Genomic DNA, 18,563 nt, shown 5'->3' with positions numbered 1-18,563 from the left:
TGAGACAAGCGCAGATTGCGGCCCCAAGAGAGAGTCCCAGAAACAGAAACCTTCACTGAGTTTACTATCCCGATCCACCATATCCTGGAACAAGTGAAGGACAAGCATGGGTGAAGAGATCGCCGCCTATGAGGGACACCAGTAAATACTGCGCATTCCACGGGGAGCACGATTTACACCATCAAGTGCAATGCCTGGAAAAGGCACCTCGATGAGCTGGTTAGAGATGACCATTACAAGGAATTCATCACAAATAAGGCCATCCAGCAGCTCGAGGATCGTGATTCAGCTACTATGAAACCTCCCCAAAAAGTCATACGGATCAACACTATCCTAGCCGACTCCCAAGAGTCCAAGCTGACCACTAAGGACCTCAAGAGAATGATCGAGCAGGCGACTTACATCTCCCAAGTCACAACTAGCGATCTTGCCAGATCACTCATCGGCTTCAATGAGGCCACGTGGATCACTATGGAACGATTGATCTTGACATCTACTCAACCCCGTTGGTCTGCTTACAGACCTTCATGGTAATCGATGAGATCTCCCCTACAACGGAATCTTGGGCTGACCATGGATAAGTGATCGGTGCATATTTACATATCATTTTGTACCCTTCTAGCTTATGATTTGGTTATGTTTTTGAGTTAAACTTGTGCTTTTAATCCTTTTTGTGTTTATCTTTCAGTTCATTGAGCTTTAGGTAATAATGAGGGCTTTGGATAGTAAATGATGCAATCCATGCATGTTAGGGCCTAATTTGGATGAATGGATGAAGAGCTTAAAGACAAACTCAATTTTGGCTACAGTCCCCTGCCAGCCCAGTTTCGTAGGTCATATTGCAAGCTTTGTTTCAGCAACCTAAATAGCTCGGATGAGGCCACATTCTTCATGAAAGTTGTTCCAATGGGTGTGTAATATAACATATCCAAAATTCAGCCCCATTGGATAAATATGGAGTCTGTTACCTAGCAAACACAGAGCCATGCTCAGGATGGATTTTATCAGCGCGCAAAATGAGTTAGCAATTTGTTTTGGCCTTAACTTCCTCCTCCGACCTTGGATTGGCCCAAATGATATATGGCTGGAAAGAAGACATTCTGAACTTCAAGTTTGAGTGCTTAAAGTCTTAATTTGCTTAAGGGAAGCCCAATTCGTAAGCCCTTGAAGTTGCTGGTCATGCTGACCTCAGGATGAGCTATTATTTCTGGTTGGAAGCTTGGTCATGGTGACATGAAGATGAGCTAGGGCTGCTGGTGGGATTTATTAGTGAAGTGCATCAACCATTTCAGATTTTATAATGGAAGTGTTGTATGCATTAGTGAAGTGCATCAACCATTTCAGATTTTATAAAACAAGTGTTGTATGCATTAGCCATACTTAATTCAGATTTTCAGCTTCCTTAGGCCTATATATAGTGAGGTTTCCCAAGCTTGTAAACACACCCCAAGGGGGGGAGCTCTCAAACACTTCTCTAGAGCTCCCTTCCCTTCTCTCCCTCAAATTCTCTTAGTTTCTCTTTCTAGTTTTCAATTGTTATAATGAGATCTTTGTGCTGAAATTCTCCTTAAGTTTTTCCAAGTTCTACTTAATTTTCATTGTTATGTAAATTCTTTTCTTTAGTTTCAAGTTTGATTAGTTTCCAAGTTTCAATTATGATTCTTGTTCTTATTCATTATGCTTATAAGTTAATATGCTAGTTTGAATGATTGATCACCATTTAGGCTTGCATGTTAGCTATCTTGGTTTGAATTAAGAGTAGACACCATGCTTTAATTCGAATTGAACTATGAATAGGAAGAGTATGTATGGACATTCGACAACAGGGATTAGATACATGCTTGGTTGTTTAAATTGTTCTTCTATGCTTAATGGGTTCCTAATGCTTAATTTTAGGTTAGACAACAAATGATCAAATTAGGGAATTAGGAACACAAGGTTATGACCAAACACCATGGCTTAATCATACTTTAGCTAGAATCAATCCGTTAATCTAATTGAACTTGGGAACTTATCCGCTTGAGTTAGTTATTTCTTTATTCCTTGTTTTATTTATTTCCTTTCTTTTTCATTTATGTTTTGTGTAGGAAAACTGAGTTGGATCATTCAATCACCAATCCCTGTGGAATCGACCTCGCACTTACATACGCTAAACTATCAACGGTTCGTGCACTTGCGAGTATCACAAGTTGAGGATGCAGCTGTATCCACACAACAATAAGCAAGATCGAAGTCGTCACATATGCTTTACACCAGAAGATCTGCTACCCCATCCTTGGGGGCGGGATCGGGCAGATCAACGGTAACCAAGCCATGGCAAGGAGATGCACAGCCCAAGGGCTCAAGAAGAGCAAGTAGTTGTAGTTCACACCAGTAATATAGGTTGCCGACGAGGCAGGACGCATTCCCAGCAGACAAGCAAGCCTGAAAAGGAAGGGAGTTGCTACCTCACAATAGCAATTAAGGAGCTAGGATCAAGGCCAGGGAATCCGCTCGAAAGACTCCCCTCAAAAGGGTAGGAAGCCTGAGCATGACGTTGAGTTCGTACCCCCTGATCCTAGCCCGCCAGACAAAGAAGCGCAAGTCCTCTTACACCAAAATCCAAACGAGAAGGATCAAGACGAGGGAATCCGCGTGGAATGCTCCCCTAAAGAAGGTGGAAAGCCTGAGGAAGACGTTGAGTTAGTACCCCCTCGATCATGACCAGCCAGACAGAAAAGCGTGGATCGGCTCGCGCCTAAACCTAAACGAGAAGGTGGAGCTTACCATCTTCCTCTAGAACAACAAAGACATGTTCGCATGGTCACCATCTAACATGCCTGGCATCGACCCGAACATCATCTGTCATCGGCTCTATGTCAACCCCGCTAACAAGCCAGTGGTGCAGAAGAGACGCAACTTCACTCCTAAGCGAGTTGCTATCATTGAAGCCGAGATCAACAAGCTCATAGCTACAGGCTTCATCGAAGATGTCTCCTACTCAGAGTGGCTAGCCAACGTTATTCTGGTGGCAAAACAAGAAAAAGGTAAATGGAAAGTTTGCGTCGATTACACCGATCTCAACAAAGCATGCCCTAAAAACAAATTCCCATTGCCGAGAATCGACCAGCTCTTGGATTCAACTTTCGACAATCAGTTCCTCAGCTTCATGGATACCTACTTCGGCTATAATCAAATCCTGATGCACGAAGATGACAAGGCGAAGACCTCTTTCATCATCGAGAGAGGGGCCTACTGCTACAAGGTCTGAAGAATACCGGAGCAACCTACCAAAGGCTCGTGAATAAAAATTTTAAGGAGCAAATCAGCAAAACCATAGAAGTCTACGTGGACAACATACTGGTCAAAGCCCCTGAGCGTGCAAACCACATCAAGAACCTCACTGAGGCATTCAGCCTGCTCCGCTAGTATCCCATGAAGCTGAATCCAAGTAAATGCACGTTCGATGTATCGTCCGGCCAATTCCTGGGATAGCTAGTCATTCAACGAAGTATCGAGGCATACCCATGCCAAATCAAGGCCATTCTCGAAATGAAGTCACCTTCAATAGTGAAGGAAATACAAAGTCTAACGGGTATAGCAGCGACCCTCAACTGATTCCTCTCGAGATCTACAGACAAGTGCAGACCATTCTTCAAAACTTTGAAGAAAGGACAAAAAGACAAGTGAGACGATGAGTGTGAAGTAGCTTTCTAGAATCTAAAAACTTACCTCACTTCACCTCCCCTACTCTCAAAGCTAGTTCTTGGTGAAGATTTGTTCATGTACCTGGCAGTGTCCAACTCAACCGTCAGCTCAGCTATCATCCGAGAAGAACTGGAGGCCTATCATCCAGTATTCTATATGTCAAAAGCTCTCCTCGATGCAGAGACTCACTACTTGAAATTGGAGAAGCTCATTTTAGCCCTTGTAGTTTTTACAAGAAAGCTGCGACCCTACTACCTCATCGAGTCATTGTCATGACCGACTTTCCTTTGAGGTCAATCCTCCACAGTCTTGACGCTTCTCAACGACTCATAAAGTGGGCTATAGAGCTAAGCAAATACGACATCCTCTACCAGTCGAAGACTGCAATAAAAGCCCAGGCTTTAGCAAACTTTGTCGCAGAATTCATCCTATTGGCCGAAGAAGAGAAGCTAGTCAACAAAAAGAAGGAAAGTTTGAGAGCAGACAAGACCTCTGCCGGATGTGACCAACCTAGAGACATGTGACCGTTGCTTGTAGACGGAGCATCGAACCAAAAAGCAGCTAGAGCAGGCATCGTATTCATCACCTTGGATGGAACCCTGTTGGAGCAAGCTATCACACTTGGCTTCCCGGCCTCAAACAACAAGGTAGAATACGAGGCATTACTCGATGGCTTTAGCTTGGCAAAAGAGCTATCAATCAAGAAGCTGGCCATCTACTCAAATTCCCAGCTGATCCTAAATCAAGCCTCAGGAGAATACATGATGAAGTACCCAAGGATTATCTTGTACCTTAACAAAGTCCAAGAGCTGTTGAAGACATTTCCTACCTTCACCATCCAACAAGTGCCCCAGGTAGAGAACGCGCATGCAGACGCACTGGCAAGCCTAGGGTCAGCGCTGGATACCCAATTCAGACACTCCATCCCAGTCGAGCACCTTGACCAACCAAGTATAGAAGAGGTAGAGCAGCCATACTTGATGAAGATCGACGAGGATCTTAGCTGGCAAGACCCCATCATTGACTACCTAGTTAACAAAAACTTGCCCAAGGATAAGTCTGATGTTAGGAAAATAAAAAAGAAGGTTGCAAGATACTACATGAAAGGCAACATGCTTGTTCGCATATCATACTCCAGCCCTCATCTTACTTGCATCAAGTACTTGCAAACACTCGAGGTTCTCTGCAAAATACACTACAACGAATGTGGGAATCACGCTGGGAGTAGATCGCTTGCCCAAAAGGCTCTCAGCATAGGCTGTTTCTGGCCTACCATGTGCCAAGACTCCACGGAGTACGCTCGAAGATGTGATCGATGCCAACGCTATAAGCCAATTCATGGCCTGCTGTAAAACAGTCCATGCAGTGGGCCATTGACTTGGTGGAACCTATGCCGACGACACCTGCCAAGAAGGAGATGATGATCGTCGCCACTGATTACTGCACCAAATGTATTGACGCCGAGGCTTTATCCTCTACCAAGGAAGCTGACATCGAATGGTTTATCTGGAATATCATCATCTGCCGATTTAGTTGCCCGCATTCGATAGTCACCTACAATGGTACACAGTTCGTGGGCAAGCAGATCATCTGACAAGACCCACCCCGAAATCCTCGGAATATGGGACGAATCCTGTGGTAATTCCGACATCTTACTGATGTCAGACCCATTTACTAAAGACACAAGACTTTTTATCGAAATTTCAGCAGAGTCTCCCCTGAAAATTGGACATTCCCAAAATTTCTCAACCTGTTAAAACACAATTAAAACATCCCAACAGGCAGCATACACTGAGATAAATTCATGCAGTTAACATTAATGGCCTCCGACCTTACAAGCAAACCCTAACATGGGCGATAACAGAGCATGTCTAACAGAATTCAGTTTACGAATGAACGAAGTTCAACATAAGTAAAAATAAATAAAGATTTGCCCTACGGGAAGTTGGGGCTTGGAAGTTCCGGCTGCTCTGCCGTTCAACACTCAACTACTGCTTGGGGGGCGCAAAATAGATAAGTGTGAGTGGACAAAAACAAAGTTGATTCACATAAACAACATAATATAACCCCACCGTTTAGAAAATGATGCCGAAAACCATATGCATTCAAAACCGATATAGCCATATATAAATATATAGTTGGGTCAAAACCGTAATGAAGTCCAAAATCCCATAGTGATACTTTATTACTCATCCCATTCAAACCTTTTCCTATTATTCCCAAACCAATCTCTCAAAACGCGTGCCCATTGGCACGGCAAGCGAGGAAGAATCCTCACCAATAAACAAGAACGAATGAATAGGTATATATATATAATATAATATAATACTTATATAAATATATATAAGTATGACACTACCAAGTTTTGTACCGGGGAAACAATCCAACCGGGGGATTGTTTGACTAGTCACATGGAAGAATCCTCAATCGACTACGAGCCGTCTAATTGGGACTAAGCTCACCAGCACGTACATCGAAATCCTCAATACTTGTACGCCTGTGACAAGTCCTACGGGCGCAAACTACCCCGCTAAGGGTCTACAAAAAACCCCGTCAAGGGTGCCCGGGTTCCATCGTATCCAAGTTTCACCAATCATTCCAATCATACAATCCATAATTTCCATATCCAGGGGAGGTACATAGGGTAGTGCTTTTAGCACTTCAAACTAACATAACTATAATCCACTCTCTTTCCATAATCTCATTACCGACACCCACGTACCCCACACATAACCAAGCATAGACAGAAATTCTTGATATCAATATATATAAATTTAGGATACTCGAATATGCCAAAACCCGAATATATTGCAAATACTTTACAAAAATATCAAATTCAACAATTGATTATATAATAAACTAAATAAACCATTAAATCAATATGCATAGTTCTTCTGTCATAAAATAATGCTTATTATTTAAAAACAAAATCCACTCAAAAGTAGTCCCACGCTGCTTGACCCTAAGAGGGTCCTGCTTGCTAAGTACGAGTAGCCGGAGTACCTATTTAAAAGAAATACGAGGACTCAATTAACATAAAATACGTCGAACGAGAACTTTAAATAAAATCCTAGTTTTCCCGAGATTTAATTGTATGTTCAACGAATGAGAAGTTCCTAAGGTCCAACTACATGTTCTGGATGATGAAACAACCTAGGAAGACGCTCGGTCAACCGAGTGGTCAACTTCCCAAATCTGATCAACCGGGCCCACGAGGCCCACGACCTCCGATTTCCGATTCAAAAGTTCCTACTGGTTCAACAGGGTTTATTATACATGTCCTGCAAGTTTGGTCCGAATCAAACGGTCAGATCGCTCGCGATCGCACGATCGGACGTTTATCGTTTAACGCAAAATTTAAGTTATTGAATTGGAGCATTCAGGACTTCGATTCACAATCCGCGAATTCCTACATGATCCTAGAGATACCAATGGTCTGAATATATCGAACATGGATAATGCCTAATATGTGTAATCTGATCGACAGTCAAACGATAACCAAATTCAAATCCGAGCATACCGTCATGCTCGGGACGACATGGGGATCATTTTAGGACCCAATGGCCCTCCAAAAAGTGGCGCGTGGGTGGCCCGAGTAAATTCTGGCGATCGGAAAATCTCCAATACGCCAGTCAAGACTTGTGCCAAAAGATCAAGCACAACAAAAGGAGTAAGTTTCATACATGCGTCGAAGACTAATTTGGCTATTAAAGCCCTCGAACGAATGGTTTTCTCTTCGAAAAACTTAGAAATTTCTAAGTTTGGATTCAATGATTTCAGGATGAAATCACGTCGGGTCTTTGAGGGAAATGACAGAGGGAAGGCAGGGGAGTGTTTTCGGTGTGATAGCATGGCCGGTGGTGGCCGGAGTTGGCCGGAAAAACCCTCGAAAGTTCTAGTTTCTAAACAAGTCATTTTGGGCTTCACTTTGGCTCAAATTTCCGGTTTAATCGCTTGGAATCAAGGCTAGATATGGGTATGTATGGAAAGAGGAGAGAGAGATGAAGAGTTTTGCAAGTTGTGGCACCAGTTTTGGTAGCTGGACGGCGGAGATATCTCCGTCTGAAGTTGGCTGCTCGTGAAGGAGGAGAGAGAGGTAGATTCGTGAGGGGGAGAGAGAGAAGAAAAATCTGGGTTTTTAAAAACTGAACTTCGAAATATTTACGATTATGTCATTAGGCTTCCATAGCTCGTAACTTCTTCGTTACAACTCTGATTTGAGCCTACTACGTGTCTACGGACTCATCTCAACGCGATCTACATCATGGTGCCATTCATTTCCCCATAATCTTTCCGAATTAAAAAGTGACCAAAATGACCTTACCCTTGGAGGCAAAAATTGTAATTTCCTAATTTAAATAAATCAAATAAATAGGCAATATAATTAGGGTTGGGGTGTTACAACCTACCCCCCTTATAGAAATTTCGCCCTCGAAATTTTCGTACCTATCATTCGAAGAGATACGGGTATTTGGCCCACATCTGCGCCTCGGGTTCCCAAGTAGCTTCTTCAATGGTTTGACTTCTCCACAATACCTTCACTACTGGAATGGGTCTAGCACAACTAGGGGAACACTTTTTGTTCTTGAACCACGACCAAAAACTAACCAGAACTAGCCAATTAAGGCCGAAACCGAAAGCTAAAACTGGGTAGATTAAACTATCTGAAAAACCTCAAAATCAATCCAAGATACTAGCATAAACAACTAGAGCACGTAGAGGGCATGAAGATTCATACCTGGATCGACGAAATTGGTCGCCGAAATCGCCGAAATCGCCGAAAAAGGCGACTAAATGCTCAAAAATCTCGGAACTTTTTGAGCTTGTCGTGGCAGCGTGATGGCCTAAGATGGCTGGGCTTCAGCCTAGGCGTGATCTCCAGCTCCTCCCGGTTCTTTTCCGACTAGTCATGTGGCCTGGCGTGGCCGGACGGCACTGCAACCGTCGTCGGAAACAACGGTGTGGCGGTGGGAAAGAAACAGAGGAGAGATAGAGTGTTCGGGAGAGAGAGAAGCTGGGATATATAAATTTTAACTTTGCAAAAATTACAGTTGTGGAACTGCACTTCTGTAGATCATAACTTCTTCGTTTTAACTTCGAATTGAACCTGCTGCCTGTCTACAAACTCTCATTGTTGAGCTCTATGCAACGGTGCCACTCAATTCCCCAAATTCCTCTTTGAATAAAAAATGACTAAAGTGCCCTACACCCAAGAGCAAATATGTAATTTCACAATAAATAATCAATTAAAAAGTGATTTTTAGGACGGGATGTTACACTCCCTCCATCATCTTACACCCTCTTCCTCTCTCAACCGTCTAATCAAATCTGCCATAGCCTCTGGGAATGCCAACTTGGTCTCTGACTTGATTGACGCCGGGAAATTTCTTGGAAATTTCTAGGTCCTTGATCGGTTCATAATTGTATATCATTTTGTACCCTTCTAGCTTATGATTTGGTTATGTTTTTGAGTTAAACTTGTGCTTTTAATCCTTTTTGTGTTTATCTTTCAGTTAATTGACATTTAGGTAACAATGATGACTTTGGATAGGAAATGATGCAATCCATGCATGTTATGGGCTGATTGGCATATGAGGAATATGAGCTTAAAGACAAACTAATTTTGGCTACAGCCCATTTCCAGCCCAGTTTCGTAGGTCAACTTCTTGGCCTTGGATCAGAATGCTGTGGGGCTCGGATGAGGTGAAGATCTTCATGAAAGTTGTTCCATTGGGTGTGTACTATAACATATCCGAATTTCAGCCCAATTGAACATGTCTGGAGTCCTTAGCCCGTCCAACACTGAACCATGCTCAGGAGGATTTGCAGCTGCCAGCTTTGAGCCTTGTCTCCTCCTTTGAGCCATGTGCCTCACCCATGCTGCAACTGACTTTGGATCCAACATAATGAGTGAAGTGGGGAGGCATTCCAGCTATGAAAGTCTAAAGGATCAAGTTGGTACATGCTGGAGTTATTATAGAGAAAGCATGTGCATGCATGTAAAGCATAAATGAAATGAAGTCAATTCCAGTCTCTGTTCGGCAGCCAAATTGCAAGGCCCAAAACGCACACTTCTACTGCTCCGATGGGAATACTTTCTTCATAGAAGTTGTTCCAATGGGTGTCTACTATAACATATCCAATTTTGAGCCCCATTGGATAAGTTTTGAAACCTCTGGCCTTCCTACACCAAGTCTGGTTCAGAAGACTCGTTTTTGTTCAACAACCAAAAGAAGACCACATGGGTTGGCAGCAAAAGGCAGCCACAATTGATCACCTTTGATCCCATGTGAAGAAAGCTTGAGATGCAGCAAAAGAAGTATGGGATGAGATTGATTCCAACCACACTAACATAGACAAGATGAAGTGTGAGTTATGGGTTGTATTAAAAGAGGAATGGTGGTGTTGGATTTCATCATGTTGTTCCTCCCTCTTAGCCCTATAAATAGAGAAGCCTTCAAGCTTCAAAAACACACCCCAAGGGGGGGAGCTCTCAAACACTTCTCTAGAGCTCCCTTTCCTTCTCTCCCTCAAATTCTCTTAGTTTCCTTTCAAGTTGTCAATTGTTGTAACAAAATGAGTTTACTAAATTTTCTTTCAAGTTTTCTTAGTTCCACTTTACTTTTATTGTAATGTACATTCTTTCTTAAGTATTCAAGTTTAATTAGTTTCCAAGTTTCAATTATGGTTTTTGTTCTTATTCATTATGCTTATAAGTTAATATGTTAGTTTGAATGATTGATCACCATTTAGGCTTGCATGTTAGCTATCTTGGTTTGAATTAAGAGTAGACACCATGCTTTAATTCGAATTGAACTATGGATAGGAAGAGTATGTATGGACATTCGACAACAGGGATTAGATACATACTTGGTTGTTTAAAATGTTCTTCTATGCTTAATGGGTTCCTAATGCTTAGTTTTAGGTTAGACAACAAATGATCAAATTAGGGAATTAGGAACACAAGGTTTTGACCAAACACCATGGCTTAATCATACTTTAGCTAAAATCAATCCATTAATCTAATTGAACTTGGGAACTTATTTGCTTGAGTTATTTCCATTTTTCTTGTTTTATTTATTTTCTTTTTCATTTCTGTTTTGTGTAGGGAAAATGAATTGGATCATTCAATCACCAATCCTCGTGGGATCGACCTCGCACTTACATATGCTATACTACCAAACGGCTCGTGCACTTGCGAGTATCACAAGTTGAGGATGCAGCTGAATCTATTTTGGTGCAGCTGAATCGAAGCAACAGTCCTTGAAGTTCAAGTTGGGTTCTTGACGAGTGGGAGACAGTGGTCCCAAGATCTATGTATTACAAAATCCGGGGCCTTCGAGGCCAAACAAGGCATGCCCTAAGTTTTTCCATTTTCACTGTAACTATGGTTCTTCTCTCTACAAGCATTTTTTTTTCCTTTCTTTGTTTTCTTCTCTTTTTGATTTCATGAAATATGGTGCTTTTTGGTTTTTTTTCTTTTCTTGAAGGTGGGGTAGTATGCTTCGCTTTGAATTGAATTTCTGCAAATTTTGGCATTTAATTTATTGATTGGGTTGTTTGTTCTCTCTTTGTTTATGTTAAATTTGATTTGATTTTGACTTTTAATGATAAATTTATGCTGATTTTGTTTTTGATATTCAATGTTGGTTCTATAAGATCTGATCATACATAATAGCAGAGTGCAATATCTAATTGCAGCCAGAAACTAGTTTTTAGCTCACTGAAGTATTTCCATTTCTTCTATCTGTCTTGGCCATCTTGAAGAGAAAATTAGGGAATGAAAGATGGGCTGAAGTAGTTAAGATTTTGCAGTTGGACTTTTCTAAACAGGTATCAAATCTTCCCTTGTTGGTTTGATGCTCCTTTTTTTTTTTCTCTTTCTTTTCCTTTTGGGTTGGTTGAGTGCCATCATTTTCTAAAATTTACTCATTGACTATCTTCATATTAATAACTGGACCACTATGTTGCGATTGTCACCATGTTTTTTTCAATCTGCTTTGTTGGTGTTGTTAACTTTTTTATATTTAAAGTTGTTTGAATGTTTAGTTTAGTTTTGCTTCATTTTAAGTGAGTGTCCTGACAGTATATTGAATATTTTGTTTTGTTTTGCCAATCCGCTTTGTTAGTTTAGTTTACGTTTTTATATTGGCTTATTATCACAAAAGGTCCCTAAGGTTTACGAAACTATCAGATTGCATCCTTAATGTTTTTTTTTGTCACTCGTGGTCCTCAAGGTTAGTATGTATAATCACAAATGGTCTCTGCCGTTAGGTTCCGTCAAAAACTCCGTTAGTTTGCTGACGTGGCATATATACATATCACAAAACATCCCTAAGGTTTACACATCTATCACAAATGGTCCTTGCGAAATTTTTTAATTTTTTAATTTAAAATTCATAAAATTTTGGTTTTCTTTTTTATATTATTTAAAAATATATATTGTATTTTAAATACATATGACACTATATTTTTGAAGATGTGGGCTCCACATATATGCCACACCAACAAACTAATGAAGTTTTTTTAAAATAATTTAAAATTCATAAAATTTAAAAATGAAAAAACCATTTATATAAGGATTTTAACCTTAAGGATCATTTATAATCCCTAAACCCTTGGTTTTTTTTATTTTTAAATTTTATGAATTTAAATTATTTTTTAAAAACTCCATTAGTTTGTTGATGTGGCATCTATGTGGAGCCCACATCTAAAATAATATAGTGTCATGTGTATTTAAAATACAATATATATTTTAAAATAATTTAAAAAATAAAACCAAAATTTTATGAATTTTAAATTTAAAAAATTTAAAAAATTTGCAGGGACCATTTGTGATAGGTGTGTAAACCTCAGGGATGTTTTGTGATATATATATATATATATATGCCACATAAGCAAACTAACGGAGTTTTTGACCGAATCTAATGGTAAGGACCATTTGTGATCATACATACTAACCTTGAGTACCACTAATGACACAAAAAAACATTAAGGATGAAATCTGATAGTTTCGTAAACCTTAGGGACCTTTTGTGATAATAAGCCTTTTATATTTGAAGTGGATTGAATGTTTGAGGAAGATAATTGAGGTTTCCTTGGTCAATTCCAACATGTATGGTCGTTATTGCTTGTGTTGGAAGCCAGGAACCTGAGAAAAAGAAGCAAAACCAATTACCAGAGATGAAGTAACAGAGGAAATTAGTTCTTTTAAAAGGGGAATGAGAGACCAAGTCCAAGTGGGATTAGTTATTTTGAAAGTAGATCGAGATCCCAAATGCTTGTAGATATATATTTAGTTAAAAGCTGAATTCTGATTAACCTTTGATTTTTATCAACTGGCCAGAGTTTGAAATTCCGCACCACTTTGTTTAAAACAAACCCCTTCTTCAAATTATTAGAAGTGCAACGTTATAGTATCAAATTTCGTTAGGGTGGGACATTCTTAATTACGCCTCCATTTTGAAGTATGACAAAACATTAACCTATCAGGCGCAAAATCAAATAAAACTTAGTTGGTTTAATTTTTAGACTATACAATGTGATACACAAATGGAAATGCAAAACAACAATAAAAATATCTTATATTAATTAACTTATATCATCCCTAAACACATCGAAATCTGTCTGTATGTTTGGATATGGAACACATATATTAACTTAAGGCACATATCCTCGGCTCTCCTGGTACTTATCATACTCTTCCATGGTGTTGAACTCAATGGAGTTCTCCCTGTTACCATTATAACCCTCAACATAGTTTCTAGTGCTTCCTCTCCCTGCTTCGTAATTTTCATTGAAATTTTGGTTGATCACATCATGATAGTACCTACCATTTTCCAAAAACCTTGTGTCACTCATCCCTTGCTGTGCATTAATCTCACGGTTTTCCCCGCCATTGCCGCCCTTGTAATTGTTCGTTTTTGTGTAGCCATTGCCATTAATGTAGTTGTTGTTGACATAGTTGGTCTTGTAGCCATTACCATTAACGTAGTTGTTGTTGTTGTTGTTGACATAGTTGGTCTTGTAGCCATTGTTGTTGTACAAGTTGGTGCTTTCATAATTACCTGTGCGATCAAAGCTTTCACCGCTTAGTTCTTCAGCCAAAATTTCATCTTCAACATCAATGGTAGTTGGTGTCTCCTCCGTGGAAGGGGATTTGCCAGAGCCAAGGCCATACAAGGCGCCATTGTTGCGGTGCTCTTTCTCCGAGTAACTTGGTGCTGGTGCCGGCACGTCTGCTAGTTCTGGTGCCTCTGCTGCTGGTGACGGTGCTGGTGTTGGCACTTCTGCGATAGAGGTACTGATTGTTGGCTCGTTAACATTCTTGTTGTTGTTGTAGTGGGTGACTTTGCTGAAGAACACGCTCTCTCTAGCTTGAATATTTTCGAAGGAGGAGAAAATGAGCACTAGAAGGAAGAAAAATGAGAGTGGTTTTGCAAAGGGAGCCATTGTTTGAGATTTGTTGGTGAATCAAAATGCTGGGTTTTCTAGGCCTTATATGTACGTGCTTGCTCTCTATTTTTCTATTTTTTTCTTTTTGGTCTCTTTATTGGGCGAGCAATCATGCGTCGATTGAGGAAAGGAAGGGGGCTATGGGGTTTTTAAAATAATGGCATATAGTGCACGCTGCATGTGCAATCCATGAGAATGTCTAGCTAACACCTTTATTGTCAAAAACACTGTCTTAGTCAAAGGGGTGGCATTTTCTTTATTTCTAGCTACTTTTGAAACAGATTTCTCTGTATCGATTTCTCTATATTTGGGGAGAAGCACCTCTCATGTGCTTCTCTATAAAATCACTTAAAATCACTTAAAGTGATAATGGAGAATATAAATGATTCTCCATGAAAGTGCTTTTTGGCTTATCTAAAATCATTCCCAAATGAACCCTTAGTTAAGTAAAGGAAAAGTCAAAAACAAAAGTAAAAGGAAAAAGAAGTTGAGAGGAGGTCCCATATAATTACCAATGCCCCATGAGTTCTGGCTTCTCTAGTAAGCATGTAGTTCGCTTGATGATTGTTTTTGGTTTTTCTTTTTATGTTTTGGCCTCTTTTTTTCTCTTGCAAGTTAATTTTGCAAAGTTACCTCAACTACCAAGACCATTAGGGTTGATAATTGAGTAATGCTACTCTTACCACATTTATATATCATATTCTCATACCACCTTATGTGATAGATAAGGTGGACAACCACATCAATTAAAATTAATTTAACATTTTCTTTTCTTTTATGATTTATTGACATTTTTTAATTGATGTGGCTATCCACTTCATTTGCCACATAATTAAGGTGGTATGAGAATGTGGTAAGAGTAGCATTATTCTTGATAATTATCCCAAATGTTTATCAAAATGCTGAAAATATTGTCGAATAATGCTACTCTTATTACATTTGTATACCACATTCTCATATCACTATGTGGCAGATGAAGTGGGACAACCACATCAATTAAAATTATTTAACATTTTAGGCTGTTGATGTTAAAAGTCAACTAATTTTCTCCTCCTTTAATTTCCTAGTTAATAATTCCCCTCATTTTCTCACTTGGTTTCCTTAATTGATAATCCGCAACTTTCCCAAGTCATTTTGTTTTGTATAAATAGAGTTTAGGCCCTATGAGATTCACTGAATAAGTAGATAATTTTCACGCTTTAACAATTCAATAATTGACCAAGGCAGTGAGGAGGGGCGAAAGCCATTCATCGGCCAGCAGCAGTGACCCTGGTCTCCCAAAATTTTAAGCACATGTATATATAATAAAATGACATCGCCTCTAAATATTGAAAAAAAAAACTCTCATATTTAGGTTTGTGGGTCCCAAAATATGTATGTAGTTTGTTCTTTATATTTTGGCCCTCCGAACTTAAAATCCTAATTTGGCTCCTGGCAATAAATCTATTTCTTGTACTCGAGTTCGATTTTTTTTCACGTACATTAAAGTAGTTAAAATATCTTATGATTAAAAAAAACAATTTAAAATTCAATTATCCACATCGCTGCAAAAAGCAAGAAGTGTTTTTTGATGCTTTTGCAAATATTTATCAACAAAAAGCATGGTATGCATCCATAATCTTTTATTTCTTTGTAAGCAATAAGGGACTATATTAGTGGCGCAATCACTGGACTGAAAATTGCAGCACGTCAAACATTGTGAATGCTTTTCTTTTAATGGCTCAAAACTTTTGACTTTTGATTTGCGAGTATGCTCCAGAAATGGTGGAGAAATCAGGAAACGGAAATGGTATGTGGAACTTGAGAATCGAAAGACTTCAACGGGTTTGGGTTTTCAGTGGAGTTATGAAGGCCATATAGTTCTTTGGACTTTAAGGCCCTATTTGGTGGGTTGGACTGGACTGGTTAGGATTGGGCTTGGAGTGTTGGACTGATTTGACTTGGATTGGGTTGGACTTTAATAAGTTGTTTGGTATATTACGTTGGGCTAAAATGCACTGGACTAAAGTCCAGTCCGTTGTTTGGTACAAGTATGGACTGGACTGCATTGGACTTCAAACAAAATTTATTTTTAAATTTTATTAAAATTTTAATATCAGAAATAATTAAATTTAATAAAAAAAACTTGCACACAAAATTACAAAATAAAAAATCACATGAAGATACCATAAAAATAGTCCAAAAATTCACAAAATTAGCAATAACACGAAAATTCTTTTAAGTACATTCAAATGATCAACAAAGGTTCGGTTCTTATGATAGTACTTTTCATAGTACTATGCTGTCAAAGCATATATGACAGTTACTAACATCATGGATGCACACAAACGTTGTTTCTCTAACTCGATTGCAACTAGAGTTGTCACAATTTTCCTCTTTCTCTTTCGATCCATGTCTACCCTGCCATTAACAATATTTGCAAGAACAAAATCATAATCTGTGATGTAATAAAGATGTAATAATTCTTGAAACTCATAAATCCAAAGCTGAGCAGAATGCCAAAATATATGAGATTATAAACAAATATATCTATATACATCAGAGACCAATATTATTATTGCGGAGGATGATGAATATAGTTTTATATATTGAAGTAAAATCAAAGGAGAAATTACATGATGACATACCAATTTCAGATCCAGCTGCCAACCAAACCAATATAGAATATCAAAGAAGGAGGGAAACAAAGACCAGGGAATTAGTTGCAGCTGATGATCTCTCAACAGAACCGAAAATCAAGTTACCTCAGCACCGCCATCTTTAATTCAGCTCTGTATCATGAAAACTGTGATGACCAGGGGAACAAAACAACCACAGACAGAAACTGAAACAAGTAGAAGCAGCTCAGAATTAAATTCATACATGCAAAAGATTCAAAGAACAAAAGAATGAGAGCAAAGAAAGAAGGCTTTTTTTCCCCACCTTAATGATCAGTCATGGAGCACACAGTGTTTTGTTAGTTGGTTGTGGCATGCTTAAATAGATATATAGGAGGAAACAAAGGCTAGCTCTAATTTTATAAACCAAAAAAATATAGTTTTCAAACGAATGTTGGATTTTCTTTCTCAAAAATATTTTTAAACAATGTTTATCACTGATTGCTTGAATTAACTGAAGAAAGTCCAACCCAGTGATACAAAGTAGCAAAAATTTATCAAGGTTCTGCAATTTGAATACGCCAAAAACTCTCAAATTTTTCGATTTTGCATATTCAGCAACCGAAACAGAGATTTACAAACTAGGAATTCCAATCCATGGCCAATTAAAAAACCAAAATTTCTCATCAAATCTTGCCTATTTAGATTCTTTGTCAATCTAGTTTCTGCTTGAACATAAATAAATAACTACACCGTTTCCTTTCTTCAACATAATAAGCATTTCAGAATTGAACCCAGAACCACAAATCATAAAAAGGGTCTATCTGATGCCAAATTCACCAAATTGAGATGGGTTTGTTTCTCTTTACCTTGTCGTTCATCGGTGTTGCTGGAGTCTCAGGCGAAGGCGTCGATCAACCCACCCTTCCCTTCTCTTCAGACCCACCCTTTCCTTCCTTTTTTTCTTATTCCTATTTCCATGAGAGAGAGCAAGAGAGATTGAAGTGTCAGATTGCTTGAAATCTGTGGGAGCATCAGAGACAAAGATGAATAGAAGAAGAAAAGAAAGACGATGAAAAGAAGAGGTGCTCTAAGCAACGAAAGGCGGAGGCAGAGGCTTCGAAACCCATGGTTCCACTTGGGTTTACAAAACCCTCATTCGTTGGATTGGTATCCTATCGAAATATGAGGCCTAACCAGTCCCACAATGCATTTAGGCCCACCAAACAATAGCTAGGATTATAGTCCATTTTAATTGAAAAAGTCTGGTCCAATCTAGCCCACCAAACAGGGCCTAAGGAGTTTGTGTTTTCACCGGATCAGTGTCGAGCATATTTGTTTCTTTAGGCCTTAACCCTCATCTTGGGCTGTAGATATGCCGAAATTGGGCCCATATTGCCTGCTGTTAATTTTGACTTTGGTCCCACAACCCTTGGTTGACACTAATGGGAGTAAGGGGGTTTGAACGCATGATACAGGATGCATGGGTAAATACTCTTAATTGCTTCAGTTACAAGTCCTTTACAAATGCAACACATTAAGGGGGCATTTGGTACACCATATTGGACTGGACAAGACTAAATTCAAAGACTGGCTTGGATTGGCTTGGACTTAATCTTGTTCTATGTTTGATGTATGCCTGTACTAAGTGGCAAGATAATGCTGTTTAACATTATCCTATATTTGTGTCACGCCCCAATTCGAGAATAAATAATATTCTTGAATTTGGGTGTAAATCATATCATATCATAGTTATAAGAAGGAAACCTTATGGGGTTGAAGACGTTGAGGTTAAAGAAGAGAACGAAGAAGACGAAGAAGAGA

The 18,563-nt window shown here is 39.2% G+C and overlaps 2 protein-coding genes and 1 long non-coding RNA gene across 3 annotated transcripts; 1 reads left to right on the top strand and 2 right to left on the bottom strand.

Moving 5' to 3' along the window:
- Positions 1-3,959: 3,959 nt before the first annotated feature.
- On the top strand, positions 3,960-5,039 carry LOC148295773 (uncharacterized). Its single transcript, XM_088250583.1, has 2 exons — positions 3,960-4,158; positions 4,225-5,039. Exons 1-2 carry the CDS (start codon positions 3,960-3,962, stop codon positions 5,037-5,039), a joined length of 1,014 nt encoding a protein of 337 aa, XP_088106709.1.
- Positions 5,040-13,246: 8,207 nt separating this feature from the next.
- On the bottom strand, positions 13,247-14,180 carry LOC110761609 (E6-like protein). Its single transcript, XM_021964107.2, has one exon. It carries the CDS (start codon positions 14,137-14,139, stop codon positions 13,348-13,350), a length of 792 nt encoding a protein of 263 aa, XP_021819799.2. The 5' UTR covers positions 14,140-14,180; the 3' UTR covers positions 13,247-13,347.
- A 2,099-nt stretch (positions 14,181-16,279) lies between these two features.
- On the bottom strand, positions 16,280-17,898 carry LOC110761610 (uncharacterized). Its single transcript, XR_002527412.2, has 3 exons — positions 17,609-17,898; positions 16,770-16,913; positions 16,280-16,542 (listed from the first exon to the last, which is right to left on the bottom strand). It is a non-coding gene; the product is annotated as an uncharacterized LOC110761610 (long non-coding RNA).
- Positions 17,899-18,563: the final 665 nt, after the last annotated feature.

Source organism: Prunus avium, chromosome 3 (genome assembly GCF_965620075.1).
Source record: "Prunus avium chromosome 3, drPruAviu1.hap1.1, whole genome shotgun sequence".
Lineage (NCBI taxonomy): Eukaryota > Viridiplantae > Streptophyta > Magnoliopsida > Rosales > Rosaceae > Prunus > Prunus avium.
Note: the sequence above shows the minus strand (reverse complement) of the source record. Positions and strands in the feature narration are given on the sequence as shown.